This window comes from Eleginops maclovinus, chromosome 16 (assembly GCF_036324505.1).
Source record: "Eleginops maclovinus isolate JMC-PN-2008 ecotype Puerto Natales chromosome 16, JC_Emac_rtc_rv5, whole genome shotgun sequence".
Lineage (NCBI taxonomy): Eukaryota > Metazoa > Chordata > Actinopteri > Perciformes > Eleginopidae > Eleginops > Eleginops maclovinus.
The window spans coordinates 15,304,880-15,328,147 of NC_086364.1; the positions used below are offsets into that span (position 1 = coordinate 15,304,880).

Genomic DNA, 23,268 nt, shown 5'->3' on the forward strand with positions numbered 1-23,268 from the left:
ATAAAGTGAAGAAGAAGCTTGCTGGGCCCAAACAGGGGTGGTTTCTTTTTTCCCTTGCTTAACACTCCCTTTTTCCTGTTTTCTTTTGTATTTTCCACTCTGCTAATTGGTGCACAGTATTGTCTGAAACTCTGTCTGGATGCATTTACCCAAATATCTGATATATTCACCAACCCCTCACCTTAGGGCAGTGTGAGCAACGCGTTTATGCAGGTGTTTTTTCAGGGTCTCTGTGTGTAGGTTTCCAGTTTTTCTTTCTCTTGTCATCCGGCACCAGACTGCACCAGACTGGATCGTGCCGGATCGAGGGGGTTTACTGGATTGTGTAATGACGTGAATTTTTTAGAAAATGACTCACTTCAGCCTCTCAGATTCTGTTCAGTTCCTAATACCATTACCTTTTCAGAAGATGGTGAAGCAAACTTAATGTGCAGCTATCAGTATATCAGCCTGTGAAAGGGACACATTCATATAACAAGTGCTGGCGTGCAGTTTCACAAATGCTTAGAGTGTCAGTTACCAGAATGTTGGGATAAATGTTAAAAGGAGGTAAAAGTAGTTTCTTCTTTTTCTACTTTATCAGAACAAATGCATTATTTAAGTCATAGCTTTGACCTCACAACCCTGAGAAACCAGGAGAACTGTTTGTGTTATGTCTGGAGAGTGTCACTTTGTTTAGGACAGAGGACTGAGAATGAAACATTTCTCCAAAAGAGACACTTATGAATAAACAAATGAATGAATACGTTAAAACATCTGTTCATGCTTGACCATTGGAGTAATGCACACAGGAAGTGAGACCCCCTCCTTCTCTGTGAAGGCAGGAATGCTATAATTGAAACCACGTGTGTAAAAACAAGCTTTTTCTCTCTTTTTCTGTGTGTCTCAGTGTGTGTGTGTGTGTGTGTGTGTGTGTGTGTGTGTGTGTGTGTGTGTGTGTGTCTCTCAGTGTGTGTGTGTGTGTGTGTGTGTGTGTGTGTGTGTGTGTCAACCTGATGCCTCTTTTTGCTTATGTAAGTCTTTTCCACAAGCTCTCATAGTCCGATCTGAAGTCTGTGTCAGATTGCTAGCTTTTTTAGTAGAGTATTGATTTCATTTCCTTGCATTCTGAGCAGCGGTGTACTTCTTTCAACTCATTTTTGCTTAACCATTTTTGGATGTATGGTAGAGCCAGGCAGGCAGTTATGTTTAACGGCCACACTGCTTGGTTAGTGGTCTGGCTAATGCTCTCTAAAGTGTTTTGCATCAATGAAACTTTCAGACGTATGAAACAATAACTGCAGATATGTCAGCCTTACGGTCTTCTGTTTTTTGGATTACAGGTCAAGGTTAGATCCTAGTGTACCATATACGTACAAAAGTCCTGCAGTAAATAATTTCATCTGTAGAACATAATGGTTAGTTTTAGTTTAACTGTACCTAACAGACTGGCAATTATGTGTTGAAAAGGATGATAAAATGATGATATTAAAACATTTTTGAATCCTATACCTTTTACTGACACACAATGTGCCATGTGGTTATAAAGAAAGTATGCAAAGTCACCCAAAACTTACACAATAATGAAATTAGGAAAATAATAGTATGCAGTGGTAAAAGCAAAAAATTATTTACAGTTGCATTTACTCAAGTATCGCTCAGACTACATTTTAACAACCTATATAAGAGGCTTATGCAATATGATGCAGTGATTTACTATTACACTAACCAGTGGTGTATACAGTATCTATGATTAAAGTAATAAGATTCAATAACATAATGTATTATTGATAATGTAACCCTCTGAAAGGACTGTTTGGAAAATGAGTACTCTAACTTTAGTGTACATTTTGCGGATCATACTGTATTTTTACCTAATTTCTTACCCTAATTCTTAAGTAATTAAATATTTTTGGTATTTCTAATCTTAATTATTCCACCACTTATAGTATAATATTCGCCCCCAATAAATATAAACATTCTTTCAATCTTTTCCAGTGATTGCCTTCAATTATTCTGTGGCTGACATAGCCCAACGCCATAGCACAATCAAACCATTTCGTACAATCAATACAAACCTAAGAGATGTATTTTGTTCGGTATATTGTCACTATCGCTTGGAGTCACGTGATCAATGATAGGTGATGGCTGATGACGCGCAGCACTGGCTGTGTAGCGGCGCTGGGATGTGATTAACAATTAATATTGATTCACATGAAACACTTCCTAGTTTTAGTTCCAAAATAAAAGAAAACTCTTTGTAAAGCTTAAGGGAATCTTTTATTTTGAAGGTGTAATTACGCGAGCTTCCGATAATGCCACCAGGTGTGTTTGATGACTTGACGCAGCCATGTAAACTACTCTCCCGATACTAGTGGAGTGAAGGCGTATTTGTAGGGATAACGATAACACGCTCGTCCACTGTGGGCAGAAAGACGCGGCTGCTGCTACAGAGATACAGAGCTCACTGACTGACGGGAACCGGAGGGACTGCCTCGCCACTGTGAGGCGTAAATGGACACAACATTCCCTAAAAGAAAGACGGTGCCCGTAAAACGACCTGTGTCCCAAATGCGTCCGGTAAATTAATTCGCGGATTTGCTGTATATTAAACCCCCCGTTTTCCATCCTGCACAACGGAAGTTTCTCTGACCGATTTTTGGAGGATCTTTCTTTTATAGTCTGCAAACATGGAAGAGGACAACCAAGGTAATGATTCATCAATGCAATTCAGACCAATAAATGGTAGCTGTTTCAGTACGAACAGTCAGGAGACATGTCCCTATTTAGCCTGCTACTGGTTATAATAATAATAATAATAATAATAATAATAATAATAATAATAATAATAATAATAATAATAGTAAAGATAATTTTATTGATACTGACTTTGGCCTATATTTCTTTTGTCATTTTAGACTAGACTTGCACTTTTTATATGTCATTCAAGGTAAATGCATCACATTGATCTTATATGTCATCGTTCAGTCTTCTTTTCCACATCAGCATTTTCTTAGATGAGTGACAGAACTCCCTCAGTCATGTTGTGTTATGATATTTTTACGAGCATGCCTTATGTGCTAGATGTGATAGCAACTATCGGTAGAAGGAATAAGACAAAACAAGGTTAAAATGAGGTTTGAATGAATCAGCATTAACACTATACCTGTATCAGTTTGATGTTGATGCTGTGGCCGGTTAACTTGTGTTTATTTAGCTGTGGGCTAGTCGAGGGTGTCACTCTGGTCCAACAGGTCCTCTCGCTGTCAACCAAGCATAGCCGGGAGACACGGATTCATTTATTGACTCATGACTTAACAGATAGATACGTCATTGCAACAGGAGCCTGCCTGCACACCTCATCCACAGCACATAGTTCAGAAGTGTCAGGTTTAGAAACTTTTAAAGGGAAATGTGTTGAGACTGAAACTGGTTCTTGGCAATAATGAAAAATAAACTATTTCTACCTGCCTTGTTTATTCAATGTAACTAAAGAAGCCAACTTGAAATATTCTAAACTGTACTTTTATCAATAGAAAGATGCTATTTGTTACTCCAAATAGCACAGTTGATGAGACAACACAACAGTCACCTGGACACACAAATCACAAAAGGTCACTGAGCAAGAAACCCAGACTGAATCTTTGTGGTCATTTTGCATTCCTTTGTAGTCATTTTGTGCAGATTTGTTGTCCTTTCGCGGCTTTTACAACAATAAACTGTAATGTTGCAGAGGCTCTGGAGAATGGGCCCCTGGCCATTTTCAGTAGTCCTACCATGACACTACCAACAAGTCGACTAGTGGGTTCAATCAGATTTGAGGGGGATTTGGCCTTGCCCCTGTTTCAGCAACCTCTGCTAAGCCTCATGAATTGTATCCTGTAGGTGAGAAACCATTACAGATGTCTCACCTCAGTCAGTGTTATTCACATGCTTACTGCTGGCAGAGCTGCAGATGTGATTATTTAGCATTGCAATGCATTGCATCGGGCATAAAGCTGTCATTGTGCTTTTTGCGGCTGGCCTGGCCTTCAGCGGTGCCACACATCAGCATAGTCCCACAGACAGACATATGGTGCTGTGATGCCGACCAGGGATAACTGGCAACAGCCGGGAGCATATAACACACACACACACACACACACACACACACACACACACACACACACACACACACACACACACACACACACACACACACACTCATTGACTCGCATATACTGTCTATTCACAGCTGCATGCTGACACTGACTCACACAAATTACATTTCACCCTTCTCCCTTTGGCACTGTTTGCTGTGAAGATAGATAGATGGATGGATCATGCTGTAGAATCATAAGTGTGTATGTGTGCATATGTGTGTGATTTATGCCACAGTCTGCGCTCTCATCTGGAATAAAAAGAGTGATGCAGGAAAGAGAGGCTGCAGAATTCCAGTTATTTTTATTTTGGTGGTTAGTTTTGTGGTAAATGGTTGAGAACACTTTTCACAAATTGTTACTTTTTATTAGAACAACTTAACACCCACACATTAACCCACAGCAGAGTTTGGGTTAAGGGGGGCGGAGTAAACGAGCAATAGAACTGCATACACATACATGGTTGTACTCCGTGTGGCTGGTTGGTTGAGAAAGTTCAATCTCTCACAAAGAGAAACATACATTTTTTGCCAGGCCACAAGTCAAGTGAGAGGGAGTGAGGTGGACAGAGTGAGATACGGAGGTGTCAGATGGAGAACAGACCGCGAGAAAGGCGTGAGGATGGAAAGAACGTGTGATTGCAAAGAGTAAGAGTGAGACACAGTCGTAGTAGCACCGATGGTGAGATGTCTGAGAGGCAATGAGAGAGCGAGACAGGAGATGTGTGTGGAGGGGAGAAGGGGGGCGGCATGAAGTGCCAGAGCATGTTGGAAAAAGGCCCAAAAAATATGGAGCGTGGCCAGTGAGAGACTGCGAGGGAGAGAGGTGATGGACAGAATATTCTTTGTGAATCAGTTCTCTAGTGCGTTATAGGAGTTTCTTTTCAAGGAAAGCCCTTCTGTTCTGTCATAATTAACTCAGTGACCATCGAGCGGTGTCCAGCCACCCATAACCATATATCCAACCAAGTCAAACTTTTGATGTGAATTACATTTTGATGTATTTTCTATCGTTCTTTTTGTTTATTTTCACAGGCTTTTTGTTAGAAAAAGAGACCTAGTATGCTAACATTATTTTGCACATGCGGCAAACATGGCTCAAACAACTCAGGCTTAAATAACCCAACAGCCATACTGAGTGGATTGCAGGGTTTAGTGTAAACCGGGTAACATGGGCGCTGCGCCCTCTTACTTTCAGCATGCGCCTTATACCAAAATGCAGATTTTCCCGGTAAGATTTAAAAGTGATGCCAGAAATCAATATTTCTGTTCATCAAAGAGGGTGTAATTACTCCAAAAATATGAAATCATGTCAAATAGATTGTGAGAAGGCATAGACAGCTTTGAAGCTCCGATGTTGAGTTATTGTTGACGTCCGTGACGCTATCTTGTAAACGCGAGAATTGATACGAGATCAGCGCCATATTGCCATATTTTTCACAGCAACTTTGAGTTTATTGTTTGCTTCGCTAGTGACACTTTTTTCACAATAAGACACTTTTAAATCTAATTTGAGCGGCAAGAGTGTACAGATCTGTCAAAATTGGATTGGAATCAAATATCAAACCTTTTTCAAATGTGGTCATGCCGAAGAATAAATTTACGCTGGTAGTCTGAACAAAGCCTTAGTGTTGTTTCTTTTCTTTCTCTTGTTTGATTTTCCTGTATCGGTTGTTCAAATGTTTCATATCAGTTACTTTTCTGCAACCACAGTCAGTGTACTGCCCAAGGCTTAGAGAAAACGCGTCTACAGTAATCCCTCTGACAGGCACAACAGTCAACAATACAATGCCTTCTGCAACCATAGTCGCTGAATGGACAATAGGCCAACAACAGCCCACAACGGTTTGCTACAGTGAAGCCTGTCTGACGGAGTGCAGCTTACTGTAACACATTCTGGTTCTGCTTTACTGAGTTTGACAGTCCATCAAATGAACACCACTGTATCTCTGCTTCTGTGTAATCTTAACTAGTTTGTGAGCTGTGTGCACATCGTCAACAGAGACTTCCCAAGTGTTCATATGTCCATATGTAAAGAATCAGAGCATTTAAATCATAGCATTTATACTAGACACTGGGTTCATAACACGTCTTGTGACGGCTTGTGAGTTTGGCTGCAGACCACTCTATTTGCACACTGTGAAAAACCAGCCATTTCATCTTGGCACTTCAGTGTGTGAGTGTGTGGTTTGTGCGGTCAAGGCACACTATAGCCTAACTCAGGCGAGGAGAGATGCACGCGACAGGCTTGGCTTTGAGATTTTAGAGACTTTCAGCTGCCAGCCGCAGGACATATCTGCAGCTTCTGCTAAGTTCAGGATTTATGTTTTTGTCTTTGGGGTAGATTTGCAGCTGCTTTCCTTTCCCACACAGCCAACACACTGCCAGGTGGGTAAGAGAGGAGCACTCTGAAGTCTTCATGGAGGGTATTTATCTTAGTGGTACCAGACAGAAAATCTTGTTTGTCCATATTTTAACCTTTTTAAGAGGGGTCACTCAGTTTACCTGTACTGCACATATCTACAGTGAATTGTTTACTTCAAGCCTCAGTAGGTAGCAAGGATCTGTATGCAGTCTGTGTGAAGGTGAAGAACCTGAGGGCCCCGCAGGAAGATGGGAGCACCAGAGCGACTGCAACTTACCTCCACAAAAAAAGTCTGGTCACTCACAGTTAAGGGTAAATCATGTGGCACTGACCGCAGAAAGGTTTTGATATCGGTCAGAGTGCATTTTTCTGCCTTCTTTTTGAAAATGTTAAACCTTCTGTTGAATTCAGGGAGGTTTGCTGATAAATTGTTGCTTTGTAGCATATCCAAAGAACAAGTGGGTTTTGTATAATGGGTATAGGCCACCGCAGGAAAATAAAAACATGACCTACCTACTTCCTGCAACATGTGAGTGCGCTCCATTTCCCTGACCTGATGAGTTTCAGAATTGCAACCACAGGACTGACCTCAGCTAACCTGCCTTGCGAAAATACATACATTTTGATTGATACATTTGTTTATTACCGCTTAAAGGAATAGTTAAATTGTGAGTTGATGTTGGGGTTTTGTTTTTCTGAAAATATCTGAAAATATCCCGACATAAAGTTCTGCTAATAGGTGGATTATTTTGGGGCCTCCAGACAGAGACAAGCAAGCTTTTTTCCTCTGTTACACTCTTTGTGGTACGCTGAGCTAACTGTGGAGTAAACGTACCAAAATGTTAACCTTTCCTTTAAAATGCAACACAAATCACTAGAAAAAAACGAGAAAAGTAATTGTTTGTGTTGGCTCTGTTATGTTAGCCAGTAGAGGTGTGTGACTCACCTCTGTTAAAAAGTGTGTGTTTTCTCTTTTTTTGGCTGGTGTGCGCTTTCACACACTGTCATGCATTAGCAATCCAGCTCACTACGGCTCAGTAACTGCTTTGAGAAGCTGATGGGGAGATTATAAGACTTCTGGCTTCTGCATGGGGCATCGACTTTACTCTATAGACTAAAGTGTGTATGTGTGTGTTTCATCCTTGACAAAAAGGCCAGTGAACACAAAGGGCCCTTGTTGAGTTTGGCCTCCTTGAATATCAGATAGCACATTACATTACTCATGACATCCCCGTAGTGGTTTAAATTCGACTCAACTGACATTAAGTCAGACTGGCCCATATGGAAGGTGACTTTTAGGATTTAAATATGATCTATAGTTGCATGAATGAAAGCAGTGAACATGAGGCGTGCGTGCAAATCCTGCTGGACCTGCACTCAGTTTTCTCTGATTTGGAAAGGGGTTATAAGTACTTTTATAAGTGACTCAGACTCTTATGGCAAGACTTAGTTTTTGTCTGGAGCAAAGGAAGAAAAGCACATGTGAGTTCTTTAAAAAAAAAAGTGTCCTGTTTCCTCCTCATCTAACACAAAGCACTGTGCAGTAAAGGTCTAATGCACAACAGTCACAGGCTTGGATCTGTCTTTGTCATATTAGGACCATCTAGGGGCTCGTAGAGGGCAGACGTGAGGCAAAATTGAGCCGTTTTTCTCCTTTTTGGAAAGAAAAATCAGAGCGTGCTAAAATGTCCCAGGAGTCTGAAGTCATGTGCAGAAGTGTGTTTCAGGCAAAGAACGTCGTGCTCCACTTGGGTCTTTGTGGGAGTTCATTGGTTGCATTAAAGTGTGTGTGTCAGGTCTGTCGGAAAGTCGAATAGAGTGGACAGGAAAAGGGAGGATCGGAACAATTATGTAAGTTTGTTTGACCTGCTAAAGATGCAGGAAAAAGGTGTATCCCCCTCTGAGTCCCAGTCCACTCAGTGCTTCACACAAACCACTCTCTAATGGTCTTTGGTACTCTATTTATACCCCACTGGAATACTGTTACATATATAATTAGGACAAGATTCTTTCAAAGGATGTCTTGGAGAAATGTCATTTTCTGAGGAAAAAGCTTCTCAATGTTAATTATACTGCTTATTCTTGTTTAACATTACAGTAAAGTGAATATCTCTGGGTTTTAAAGTGAAGCAGGCCTACACAATACTCACCCAATGTTGTATTCAGCTCTGTAGTCCGTTTTACTCTTTGACATCTCTTCTCTGTCCCGCTCCAATGTGTGTATTTTTCTGTGTGTGTGTAGAGAATCTGACCAGCCTCTTACAGCCCTCTTGTCTCCCGGGGCTCGTGGCACTGCCACTTGAATGCCAGCCTTGCTCTAAGGAAGGGATTTGTAACACTGTGTAACTTACTCAGGGGGTCAATGTGTCAGTAAACTACTAAATAACATCCTCGGTCTGTGCCGGTTTTCTTTCTTTTTGCATAATGGGCATGTTTCCAATTGCTCTCCTCTCTCCTTTATTTACTGTAAGATGCTGCTGTATCATGCTAAATTCATTCTTCGTTCATAGAGAGGATGAGCTGTGACTGCGCCTCTGGTGCTCTAAAAAAGGCTGAGGTTGTTGCAGTTTTAGTCTTGCCTTTCTCCCTTCATTGAATCTGTGCTACTCAGAGTGGCAGTGGTGCTCTGTTTGTCACCTTGAAAGACTACAGCTGACCATGTGACACAGGCACTCTTCAGCTATGTGTCAGTGTGTGTATACAGTACACATGTACAGTTTGTATATGTTTATGTGAGAGAGCTGCAGATGGAGACATGCAGCAGGGGCACGGATTCAAAGAGGGACTGATGGGGACGCGGATGCTGCATTCGGATTCTCAAAGTAGGTTACTGGTGCAAGGCTCGGCCCAGCTGTGTATACCTCATCCCTCTCTACTTCCACTTGTGGAGGCGTATGTGTATGTGTAGGTGCATGCATGAATGTAAGTGTGTGCATTGCTTTATATGGTGTGCACACAGAGGATTAGTGTGGGCTGTGAGCCCTCTCCATGCGTAGACAAATGGAGGAGATCAAGTGGGGAGGGATATGGATGACAGTTAGTGGATTAAGGGTCAGGGGCTCGGCTGCTCACTGTCACTTTCCTACTGGAGTGAAACAAACACACACACACACACACATACACACACACACACACACACACACACACACACACACACACACACACACACACACACACAGACACACACACACACACACACACACACACACACACACACACACACACACACACACACACACACACACACACACACACAAAGTGTATATAAACAGGATTCATCACGACAAAAGAACAGCCCTTGTGCTTTCTATTCTTGACATTGTATGTATAGTACGTTGTGTAATCAGAATTGTTTTGCCTCACTTTTCCTTATATTTAGGCTTTTTCCTGTACCCTGACCCTTTTTAAGTTTTCAGAGATATAAGACAGTTGCTGTAAATAAGGATTGTGAAATATAAAAGCAATGGCTTCAACAGAGCAGGCCAGTGTGACAGGCCTTTCTACAGGGACAACAGCAGCTCAAGCACTTGAAATGTTGTTGTCACCCCCTATTGCCACACACACACACACACACACACACACACACACACACACACACACACACACACACACACACACACACACACACACACACACACACACACACACACACACACACACACACACACACATACACACACACACACATATACACACTTTCTCTCCTTGTCTCATAACTCAATGTGCATCAATGTCAGTGCTCCTATGATGATGATTGTGTATGATTGATAACCTGGTGTGGCATTGAGTGGGTCATGACCACTGTAACACCTACCCACACACATGCATGCACGCACGCACGCACGCACATAGTGGCCTGAGGGTATCTCTAAGGGCGAGTGATTTATAGTGGCTCTCTGGTACTTCTTCACACATGTATTTAATCCTTTAGTTGACCTCTGTCGTGCTGAATTTCTGTCATGTGGTGAGAACCACATCAAACACAGCAAAAGAAAAAAAGCTGTAATGTAATTCCGCCAGAAGAACGTGAAGCATATGCACCAACACGAATGTCCTCATAAATACACTACCAAACATAAACCAAGCAATAATGACAAAGAAAGGTTTTCCCTTGAGTCTGCATATAGTTGAAGCTCCCAGGTGATCTGTGGCGATCAAACATGTCAGGAGGCCACGTAACACATTGGGTTTCCAGCAGTTTTCACTTTCTAGTGGAGTCAAGAAGGAAGAGGAAACAAATAATATTTTTTCAGATGAGAACTGATGATAATCAAATGTGGGAAAAGGAAAACTTTCATGTTATTGTATAGAAAAAGGAAGTACATGATCAGATCAGATTTCCCTTATATTTCGCCCTGTTTTACTCCTTTAGGCTGTAGTTTATTTAGAGGATTATGGAAAAATGTGATCTTGTAATATGTAATGAAATAGCAGCAGTGTTTTGGGATACAGCACGTGTTAACTTGTGCTTTGTACCCCCACAATCCACCCTAAAACTCGCCTGATACAGCATTATACTTTAGGAGACAGGGTGGAATGAATGTGACTATTAATACCACAAAGGCTCTGCCCACAAGATCATCCCTGATGTTTTTATCTTACTTTAATCTACTTCTTTTCGTGAAAAAAACCGTAGTGGATACAATACAATAATCAGAGCTGATGTTTACTTCTAATCCGTGACCAACTTGTGAGATTTAAGATAAGAGGCTAAAGATAAAAGTCTCCTGTGTGCAGTTGATCGTAATCTGGAAAATCCCTTTTGCTCTGAACCCGGGAAAGAGGGATGGTCCGACCTGAACCGCCCACATATTTGAGTAAGACAGGAATTTTAGCTCAGGTTTTTAACTCTGTTATGAACTCTCTCTCCTCCTCCTCACCCGCCTTCTCTCCTTCCTGCTGTCTTAGAAAAACAGAAGTAGATGTGGATCCTGTCTGGCACCCTCTGTCTGTCTCTCATGTATCTCTGCTCTACTCTTTCCCAGATTTAAAACCTGAACCCAGTGAAAACAGTCTGTGTTGCTGCCTCCTTTGTAGTCTTTGTATCTCAGTCTGCTCACAGCCTCCATACCAGACTGTGGGCAGGTGAGACACTATGGTTATTTCCTGAGTGAGTCACAGGACTCAATTTCTGGAGGACCTATGTCCTGACAGAGTATACAACTTCACAGCTGGGTAATTTGGTTTTCTCAAGACCCCATGTATTTTTTAAATTAGAGGCTACAACTCAAACTACCAGTTGTAGAATAAGTACTCAGAGTAAAGTAAAATCAGTTTAGGAATACTCAGTTAAAAGTAAAAGTTATGCATTTAAAAATGTACCATAATAAAATGATTATCCTTAAAATAAACTTTAGGTATCAAAAGTAAAAGACATTTCAGAACAATGCATATCATGTTTTTATGTCGCTGTAGCAATATGGCGATGGATCAAGCTGTCCTGTGATCATTCATGCATGCAGGTTGGGAGAGCTGCTTTTTGTTTAAAGAAAAATGGAGAATTTCTGTCATCTCAAAAGATCTGATTTAAAGTTCTTCTGGGTTTGGTTTGCCTCGCAGATGCGAGTTTCCTCAGTAGGTGTTAGATTGTGAAATTGCTGAATCCTTGGTCATTTAGAAATCTCTTGTCTAGACAAGTTGTGAGGTTATTTAGATATACACTGCCCGGCCAAAAAAAAGCTCACAAGCCTGTGGGGGCAGCGCTATGATCTGGGGTTGCTGCAGTTGGTCTGGTCTAGGTTCAGCAACGTTATGTGCCCAAAGAATGAGGTCAGCTGACTCCTTGAATATACGAATGAACAGGTTATTCCATCAATGGATCTTTTCTTCCCTGATGGCACGGGCATGTTCCAAGATGACAATGGCAGGATCCATCGGGCTCAAATTGTGAAAGAGTGGTTCAGGGAGCATGAGACATCATTTTCACACAAGGATTGGCCACCACAGAGTCCAGACCTGAACCCGATTGAGAATCTTTGGGATGTGCTGGAGAAGACTTTGCGCAGTGGTCCGAATCTCCCGTCATCAATACAAGATCTTGGCGAAAAATGAATGCAAGACAGAAATAAATGTTGTGATATTGCAGAAGCTTCTGGAAACGATGCCACAGCGAATGCGTGCCATAATCAAAGCTAAAGGCGGTCCAACGAATATTAGAGTGTGTGACTTTTTTTTTGGCCAGGCATTGTAAATGAACAACAAAATTGACAGACTAAAAAACGCAGAATAAGGTTATTCTCAAATATTTAGTGTCGCAGTTAACCTAAAGGTCATGTAAACGTCAAATAGCAGTTAGTAAAGATCACTTTTTAAAAACTGTCTTTATTCTCAAATAAGCAAATGATAAGGCAGGATCTAGATTAGGAGGTGAGATAAGAAAAAGGTCTCAGTTTCTGACTGACAGGTGGGTTGATATTTATCAGCTGCGTACTGAGTACAAATAATCAAGTATTGCGTTGTAGCGGAAAGGACACGTGAGGTAAGATCAACAATGGTAATGAAATACTTGCAGTCAAACTCATAATTGAGCAAAGATAAAGAACAAGGGACCCTGCTGTCAAAACCACTCATCTAATTTGTCTGACGATTGATGTAACGTCTGATGGCCCAGAAATAAACCAATCAGAAGCTGTTGTTCAAATCCAAAGGGAAGCGGAAGTGAAATTTGGCAAACGCTTGTACATAAATAAGTGACTGTGACTCGTGGGTTCTGTGAAGAGAATGTCGTACTTCAAGGGATTGTTTTATAGGGTGTTCGAGGCTTTGAAGGATCAAACGACCGTGTTGCGTTTGATGTAACGTCTGATTTTTTTTTGCTAATCTAATTTTCATAAAGGGAACGTTGTGGATGTCTCTTCTAAGATGAGTTAACAACAAGTGATTGCAGCAGACTTGGAAAACATTCTGTAACATCTTTAGGGCCTGCGGTAGAAACACAGTTTTTTTGGTTGCATTTTCAGGTCTTTTTGGGACATTGTAGGACAAAAACAACACTCACTTAAATACAAACATGACAAATTAATCAAGAACCAACTGTTTTTGAATCCAGGTGGGCGTTGTATTGGATATTATGAAACACGAGTTCCAAGAATTACAGCGTGGTTTTCTCATCAGCTGGCTTCTTTAGTCCTTGTAGAGACCCATCATCAGTTGTTGTCTTTGTTTCTGCAGATGATGGTTAAAACATTTCATCCCCTATTATGTTTCTACCTTGTGAACCTTTGTGTGTGTGTGTGTGTGTGTGTGTGTGTGTGTGTGTGTGTGTGTGTGTGTGTGTGTGTGTGTGTGTGTGTGTGTGTGTGTGTGTGTGTGTGTGTGTGTGTGTGTGTGTGTGTGTGTGTGTGTGTGTGTGTGATATCATGGTAAAATGTTCTCCTGGAGACCCCTACTGTAGTGGGAACAACCGCAAAGACTGTATTGAGTGCTTTGCCGGGTGTTCCTTTTGCTCTGTTGCAAACACGCAAGATATAGTCACAAAAAAGTACCGTGTAGTTGAGATCAAAATAAAAGTTAAATATTAAACGTCACTTTCCACTTCAACCTCTATAAGTCATTGTAAAACAAATCACATTCCCATCAACCCCAGCTTTAGGTGTTTAGTACTGATGTTAGCATTTAGCTCAAAACAGCTCTATTCCTTTATGGTTTTAAATAGAGCACCTAAGATTTTCATTTCTAATTAAATTGAAACATTATGTTGCTTGGTTTGGCTGGTCATGAAATTCCAATAGTGGACATTTGTTATACCGTCAAAATAAAGATATAAATCATTTTTTATGCATCTTTAAAATCAATGTTATCAAATCCAGACTCATGAAGCAAATGGGAACTGGCCCAGTGTTGTCAGTCTTTATTAATGTGAAGGAAGAACAGCTTGGAAGACAGGGACAGATCTGTGTTCCTTTTGCAGAAAATCACCGTAAATTACTTTTTTATTTTAATACATTTTTGAACTTGTCGACTAGCAGACAATCCTGAATTACTACCTATTAAGATACTTAAAGGACACAGTCATAGATGTAAAGCTAATGTTTGTAATAATAAGGAATGAATCCTCATGAGAGTATAAAAGTGATTCAGTAACCTGAGCACTATGGTCTGGAGTGGCTGCATCTCCAGCCTCATAAAAGTTGTAGCTGATGATCTTAAGGTGGGTGGATTGTATTTAAAATGAGTGCGCTCGGAGGTGCTGATCTGATGTGAAATACAGGCCCAAACCCATCATCGTTAAAAAGAAAATCCAGAACTTGCAAAGATTTGGGTACTTTTGATAGTTTTGGTAGTTTTGTGACTGGTCTGGTGGAAAAAAACTGATGGATTTTATGTGGGCGTCTGAAGAGAAAGAAAGACAGTTGCGTCAGGGGAGCAAAGAGTAAGAGTTTGAAAAATCGCAGGGAAAAGGATAAAAAGAAAGGATGAGACTAGAGGAGGTGTATAGAGAGCTGGTTAGACCAGACTGGGTGGCTTGCAGTAGGAGGAATGTGGGCTATTTCCATTCCACTGCTGTCATCTGTCAAGAGGCAGGAACTGTCAAAGTGTGTGTCTGTGTTGGTACTGTGTGTGTGTGTGTGTGTGTGTGTGTGTGTGTGTGTGTGTGTGTGTGTGTGTGTGTGTGTGTGTGTGTGTGTGTGTGTGTGTGTGTGTGTGTGTGTGTGTGTGTGTGTGTGTGTGTGTGTGTGTGTGTGTGTGTGTGTGTGTGTGTGTGTGTGTGTCGGCATGCTTGAAAGCTGTGAGTAGGAGTAACGCCGAGGGGGAAAAACAATTACTACACACCTAGCAGCCGCAATCTCACAAGCACACAAGCAGGAAACAAGCTGCTAAAAGCTCTAACAGCATTTCAGCTACAGTACTGGCACATACAGCACTGACCATCATAAGGACAGACACTTCTGCTGATGGCATGTCAGTCATCATGGGAACTGGAGAGAGGAAAAGGCGATGTGGTATGTATTTCCTTCAGGGCATAGAAAACAAATTTGTCTGGTGAGAGTAGAATCAGACGAGGTGTCTTATTTTCTCCTGCAGTCCAGTGTGACAAAACAATGTTTATACACTTGAGTGAATGTTGGAGTTTTGTTTGTCAGTGTGTCACCGACTCTGAAACACTTAACCTGGCTTTCTTACATCACTCCTAACTCGGCAGGGTTGCACACATATGCAATAACCAAGCCACAATATAGTGCTGTGAACATATGTAAGAGCTCTCTAATTATCCTGTGGTGGGAACAGCCTCTGCCCTCCTCGTGTTTGCAGCGTTGCTATTGTTACGGGAAGACCAGCCCAGCAGTCCTAATCACAGCAGACATCCCCTCCATTGTTGCACATCAAACCTGGAGAAAAATCAGGAAGCATTTCACTGGCTCTGATTGTCAGAGAGACAGAACAGGTTTTGTTGAGTAAAGTTTAAAGCCAGTAGTAGAGTAGAGCGAAAAAGGATTTACCATTGTTGGATTAGTGGAAGGGTTACTGTTTTTAAATGTCAACTCTTTAAATAGAGAACCTGGATAAATGCTTACGATGTGACTTTTGGACAGGCAATGTTGCAGCTGATACAGTTTTCGCCTGAGATGTACAAAAAGCGAGAGAAAAAGTTATTTCACAGCTTTCCACAGGTCAATAATTCTGCTTTCTGTTTAAAAGTCGCTCAAAGATGCTTTCTTTTATGTGTCTAGATTCTTTGGGATTGGGCTCTTTTAGGGTTCTGTATTTACTACTAATGTTAAAGTAGTTTCACCACTCTCTAAGTTGACTGTTCTGCAAACATGACCCAACACCACAGGGGTATCAGTATGCAAAACCATCCTCTCCACTGACCTTGATGCAAAGGATATTGGAAAGGCATTACTTTCAAAGCCATTTAGTTGTTTGATTTTGCAATCTGCCAATAAAGGCCCGTGGGTCACGTCAGTCAGATCCCAATCTCTCCAGTATCTCCAGAAGCTTTAGACAGTAACTGTGGACTGGGACAGGGCAGTAATGTATTATTCAAGATCCTGAGCTGTTTTTCAGTAGCTGGGGCTTTGGGATTCACCCACAGATTAACATATACCTAGACAGTGATCAGTGAATCCAACAAAGAACGTCATTGAGCTGAAACAGGGCCTCTGTTATCAGTGGCGTGGATAATTTTCATTGATAAAAAGTTATCATGGAGTCATGGGATACAAACTGAATACTGTAAGGATTTGATCAACACTTTAGTACTGAAATGTTTACTTTACTGCATTTTGATATTATAATATTTATATATTAAGTAAGTAACAGTTTGCAAGTTAAACAAATTGGTTAAAAGTGCAGGCAAACAAACAGTGAGCTTTAAAGTTATTAAAACATTTTATAAAGAAAAGAGTCAATAATTGTATTTATTTTTTCATCATTCTGTGAGCAACCACAATCAGATTTGTTGCTGCAGATTTCATGAATGCTGAGTATTACTCCATGCAATATTAGAGCCTCAAATGGCTCTAGATTAGCCTGGCTATACCAGCCTACGTACTAACGCCCAATTTCATTTTGCTCCTGTAAGTGAGACTGGGCAAGAACTCATTACTTACGATTACTGGAACTCAGAATTCTATCGGTCCAATCAGCGAACAGGGGGAGGGGTTGAGAGCGATTACGTCGAACTTGGTACCGAGTTTGAATTGTAGTCTAGTCTGTAGTTTAACCATGGCGACGGAGGAAGAGGCGCTACTAGCTATCCGCTTGGTTGTTTCAACTCTTGAAGGAATCCTTGCCTTTTTTTCAAATAATTGTTTCGAGTTACGAATTGTCCCCTGAATCCTTAGGTTACATTGACAACATCGACACATGTCGTTGACAGCCATTTTGACAGCCACGCTCGCAGGTAGCAATGTGTTTACTACTGTGAAAGCGGAAGTAGGAAGCGTCAGGTCAGAGCCTGCCCTTCGGCGCATAACATACGTCTTTACCAAAAGTTAGTGATTGGTTAAGGGAACTCCGATGATTTTAAACTTCAGACAAGTTTCCACCCATTACAGTAATCCAAATCCAATGACCTTGTTCCAGACTGTATGCCGGAAAGAATCGCAGTCAAGCAGGCTGGTATTACCAGGCTAGCTCTAGATAGTGATTTCTGAACACGGAAGCTTTGATCAATGAGATATCAGCACAAAGACCAGCTTGTTTGCGTAGCAACTGACTGTTTTCGGACTTTAGTAAGTGTCCTACTCAAGTCAATCTCATCTCACTTGAGTGAGATTTCTGCACTGCAATGTTAGAACGTTGAATGTGGCTGGATCTGGCTTGCAACCTTTTGCCTAACCTAGGAAAATGTGGCCTGGAACAAATGTCCTGGTTTTAAGAGACCTCAAAGGCATTGTCGCATTAGAAATAGGAAATTGACCTTTTTCTATTATAATTCTGGTCTACCGGTACAAGAAAACTTGCGCGACGGCACTTGCTCATCCATGCGCGCTATTGCGGTTAAAAAGGCTAAACATGCAAGTTATTACGATTATATATTGACTTTCAATGGAACAGCCGCCCCCTGGGTAATATTAAATATAAAAGGTTAAGTGTTGCATTGATAATCTATGTGACTGTGCCCGGGGTTAAGCATGGAGTGTTTGTATATAACCTAATATAGATTTTAATTTTATTTTTTTATCAGGAGGGCTGCTGTCTAGGGAAAAACACACACATAAACATACACTCAACATTCCTAGACTTTCATGTTTAATGCATGAGATCTCGGCTGTACAGTATAAGTCTTCACAATGATCAGATTACTCTGTGCTTTCCTCTTTCTCAAAAAAAACCCACACACACACACACACACACACACACACACACACACACACACACACACACACACACACACACACACACACACACACACACACACACACACACACACACACACAGAAGAATTATTACCCAAAACAGATTCAGTCTCTTCAGACAATCAGTTGCATTCTCCGGTCCAGGCCAGCTCTTTCGGAGTAGGAGGGATGGAGGAGTTTTTTTGCGCATCACAGACGTAGGTTGCCTGCAGGGTCTCTTTTCCCTACAATTACTGCTTTATGAGGCTGTTTAACTGAAGCCAAGGAAAGAGAGCAACTAAGGCAGAGAGTGTGAAGATGTCTGGTGTGCTGGTATCTGTTCGTTCATCACTCTTGACTTTTTCCCTTCTTTGCAGTTTGGCATTGAGAGCATCCTTTTGTGTCCTTGTTTTTTTCTCACGCTGATCTTGTCTCTTAACAACTTTTCTCTCTTTTGTACCCTATTCAACGCCGCCTCTGACGGTTCACAGACGGGGTCCATAAAACAAAGTCAAGACTCCCAAAGAGTCACAAATCCAGGAACACGTCTTAAATGATGTACTTAAAAAATAAATGGGTGAAATTGATCTAACCAGATACCAAATCGACCTCAAAGAGATTGTTCAGTAAAGCCAAGCATCTACATGTTGTATCTCACCTGGTTCTTTCTTCTGTTTTCCTCTTTTTATTGAGTGTTTCTGACCTACAATCATAAAGCTCCAGATTACATACATCTTTTGATCAATTTGAAACATGTACTTCATGCTGCTGTGGGTGAGAGCGCTTGTAATCACTTCTTTACTTTGACGTTGTATGCAACTCACACTCAATGATAAAACAGAAAGAAAAAAATAAAAGGAAAGCAAAACTATTTGCAGACATCCAAGTCATCCACCCACACAGTCGCAACAACCTCTCTCGCTCCTCTACTGGCACTTGGCAAAAATTAAGAAAAAGATCAGTCTAAACGTCAAATACAATATGGGATTTAATTATATCAGCTGCCATTAAGAGCATTTAAATTTGCATGGATCTATCATATAATAACTTTCCTTAAGTGCAGTCTAGCCTCTATTTGTTTTACATATCTTCACAATAGAAGGGTGATTCATCATTCAACTGCACAATACATGATAGACATGGTCTTTATACCCCATTAGCATCTTTTTAAGAGTATTTCTCTTTCTTCCTCCTGTGCTTGTCTTCTCCCATTTCATCTTTTTGAAGTCGGTAGATACAGTACTGTGTGAGCATCACTGTGTGAGAGAGAAATGATCACACAGCCATCTGGATCCCTGCTCTCTTGACTGGCTGCTGGTCTGTGATAACATGAGCTCCAAGCTCTCACAACGTAGTAACTTAATAGTCCATGCTGCCTCTGTCACTTTGTTTTACAGAGCAAGACTGAGCAGAAGGGGAGGATTTAAAGAGTGTGAGAGAGATGCAGGAGATTGATAAACATGGGAGAGGATATACCTTTACTTTTCTTTTTCCATTATTTACATTTGGATGTGAAACAACGGGTGGAAATCGTCTGAATTGCAAAGCTGCTTAGCGGTATGATTCAGTTGGGGGGATTTGAATCTGCTCTCTCCCCCACTTCAAGCACTGGGGTTGGAGGCGGACAAAGAGAGAGATACAGGGTATGTGTGTGTGTGTGTGTGTGTGTGTGTGTGTGTGTGTGTGTGTGTGTGTGTGTGTGTGTGTGTGTGTGTGTGTGTGTGTGTGTGTGTGTGTGTGTGTGTGTGAAACAGCACTGGAGAATCACAATCTGGTATTGCTCCATGTGAAAATGACCTACTTCCTGTCAGCTCAACTCTCAAATGGATCGCTGTTTTCTGATGTGTAGGAGGAGAGGGGGGGAGGTCCTCCGAGGGGTCTGGGGGGAATAAATTGACGTGGCGCGGTTAAATGAAAGATAAGGAGGACCCATAGTGTAGAATAAATACCATTTTGTGTGTGAAGTGCAAATTCTATATGCATGGCGTGCAAATTTTGTAGTCACCTGTGCATACAGTATTTGTGTGCTCATGCAGTAAAACAGGCGTGTTGTGTGATGTGTGCCGCGCTCTCTCTGAAGAGTTAATTACCCCAGATGAGGGGCCGACGAGAGACTATCAGAAAGCCAATATTTGAGGGGGCGGGCCTCACCAGATGTTCAGTGGTCGGTTCATTTGGTTTGTAAAAATATTGCTATGAGAAACTTCATTTTATGTGGCTTTTGTGTATTCTACATCCAACACCTGCTCTATATTTTATTTGGATAGCACAAACTGTAAAGAGGCACTGTATAAAGGCTGGAAATAATAGCTTTTATTTAATTTATAAAAAAACTACATGAGATGAAAACAAAACAATACACAATTAGACAAAATACATGGAAATGACTGCACTACTGTATCTGTAATATATGCCTATAGTGTACATGTGCCTGCCCAGGACACACGTACTGTGCTGTAAATAAAAATATATACCAAAAGTATACATACAGTGGTATGCAAAAGTTTGGGCACCCCTCTGAGATTTCATGAAAATTTGCTTTTCCTTTATAATAGAAGATCACAGCAACAACATTTGTTTTCCTACAAAGATGTAGACGTTTTAGTGTTTTCCAGACCAAAATTCTTAGGGTAGCATTACATAGTTTTATTATAATAAAATAAAATGCAAAAAATGGGATGTGCAAAAGTTTGGGCACCCTTATAAATAGCATTCATTTCAACACCTGTACGGATTTATAGCTGACAGGTTGCTGCACAAAATTGCTTTGATTAGCTCATTAGACCTTCAATTACAAAGACAGGTGGAACCAATCATGAAAAAGGCTATTTAACATAGGTAATAGCTGGCTGTGCCTGGCCTAGGTTCTTTCTTAGGGAGTGGCAAGATGGGGACCTCAAAACAACTCTCCACTGACCTGAAAGCTAAGATAATCCAACATTATAAATTAGGAGAAGGGTACAAAAAATTATCTGACAGGTTTAAACTGTCTGTCTCCACAGTCAGAAACGTAGTTGTGAAATGGAAGGCCACAGGAACAGTCCGTGTGAAGGAAAGATGTGGTAGGCCGACAAAAATAGGGGAAAGGCACAGGCGAAGGATGGTGAAAATGGTCACAGAGAAGCCACAGACCACCTCCAGAGAACTACAACAACATCTGGCTGCTGATGGTGTAGTTGTTCACCGTTCCACAATCCAGCGTACTTTGCACCAGGAAGAGCTCATTGGAAGGGTGATGTGCAAAAAGCCTTTCCTGAGTGTTAATCACAAGAAGAGTCGCATGAGGTATGCAAAAGCACATCTGGACAAGCCAGAAGCATTTTGGAACAAAATACTGTGGTCAGATGAGACCAAGATTGAGTTATTTGGTCATAACATGAACAGGTATGCATGGCGAAAAAAACACACTGCATTCAATGAAAAGAACTTGTTGCCCACTGTAAAATTTGGTGGAGGATCTATCATGTTATGGGGCTGTGTGGCTAGCACAGGTACTGGAAAACTTGTTAAAGTTGAGGGCCACATGAATTCCTTACAGTACCAGGAGATTCTTGACAAGAATGTTCTAGAGTCAGTCACAAAGTTGAAGCTACGCCGGGGTTGGATTTTTCAGCAGGACAATGATCCTAAGCACCGATCAAAATCCACCAAGGAATTCATGCAGAAGCACAGGTACAATGTTCTGGAATGGCCATCCCAGTCCCCAGACCTTAACATCATTGAAAATGTATGGATTTATTTGAAGAAGGCTGTCCATGCACGGAGGCCAAGAAACCTGACTGAACTGGAGACGTTTTGTGTGGAAGAATGGGCCAAAATACCACCTGCCAGGCTTAAGGGACTTGTCTGTGGCTACAGGAGGCGTCTACAGGCCGTTATTGCAGCAAAAGGAGGCAATACTAAATATTAATGGAATTATTTCTTAGGGGTGCCCAAATTTATGCACATGCCTATTTTTGTTTGAATGCACATAAACATGTTTCTGTTTGACCAATAAAAGTTATTTCACTACTGAGATGTTTCTGTTACCATAAGGTATAACATATGTTAAAATGAAGTTGCTGCTTCAAAAGCTCAGCAAGTGACAAACTGATGCAGTGGTTTTCCTAAGGGGTGCCCAAACTTTTGCATACCACTGTATCCTTCATAATTTGTCTTATTTAGGGTCAATTCCTTTACTTACTAGTGATATTTTGAAATGAAATTGTATCAAATGACCCTGGATCAAAGTATAATAGGTGTTTCATAACGATATTTTGTGGGTGGAGACCAAAAACAGAACCATAATAATAATAATGTTGCTCAGTATTTGCTCTGCAAGTCAATACACTACTCATTCTATCCTAAAAGGTGATAACATGTCAATATGGTTTCTTAGACTTTGTTTCCGTGATCTGTGCCTCAACACAATGTTTCGGCTCATCCCTCTGAAAAAAATTATGTCCAACCATAAAAATAACCAAAGTCTTTGAGACGACATATGAGGGCCTTTCAGAAAAGGGATGATAGATTTAGGGAAGGACAGTTCTAATTTATGTCCTGAGTGTTAACTGGTTGTAAGAGAAGCACTCCAATAGATGATAATGGTCTTCTTTTACTCTATGTTTGGGACAAAATATACATTAAGAAAATACTAAGTTAAACAGAAAACATTGACTGTATTGTGTTCAGCTTTTACAAACATACCTGAGAGTGTATGAACTCTTGTCTGTTAGTGTATTAATTCAGGTCATGAGTAATGTCTTTGGGATGGACTCAGGGAACAGGTATGCACTAAATCCCTGTGACTGACTCGCTGATCGGAAGGTGAATTAATTTAATCCATCCTCATAAATGTGCGCCTCCCTTCCTCTCTTACTCACACATGCTCTTTCATTTTTCCTTCCCTCTGTATTTTCCAGTACCCGAGGACCTGTCTTTAGAGGAAAGAGATGAGCTGTCGAACATACGACGCAGGAAAAAAGAGCTTCTTGATGATATTGAAGTGAGTAACGGTCTGAGCA

General features: G+C 41.0%; 1 protein-coding gene across 2 annotated transcripts in view; it reads left to right on the forward strand.

Moving 5' to 3' along the window:
* Positions 1–2,363: 2,363 nt before the first annotated feature.
* cyth3b (cytohesin 3b) overlaps positions 2,364–23,268 on the forward strand; it is a 34,739-nt gene continuing 13,834 nt past the window's right edge. The window contains exons 1-2 of one of the 2 annotated variants that reach the window (XM_063904743.1): positions 2,364–2,688; positions 23,167–23,249. In XM_063904743.1, the coding sequence (XP_063760813.1) occupies positions 2,670–2,688; positions 23,167–23,249 (102 nt within the window). In that variant the 5' untranslated portion in view covers positions 2,364–2,669. Of the gene's footprint in view, positions 2,689–15,232; positions 15,425–23,166; positions 23,250–23,268 lie in introns of those variants that run through there. The other variant, XM_063904742.1, reaches the window with a different exon arrangement.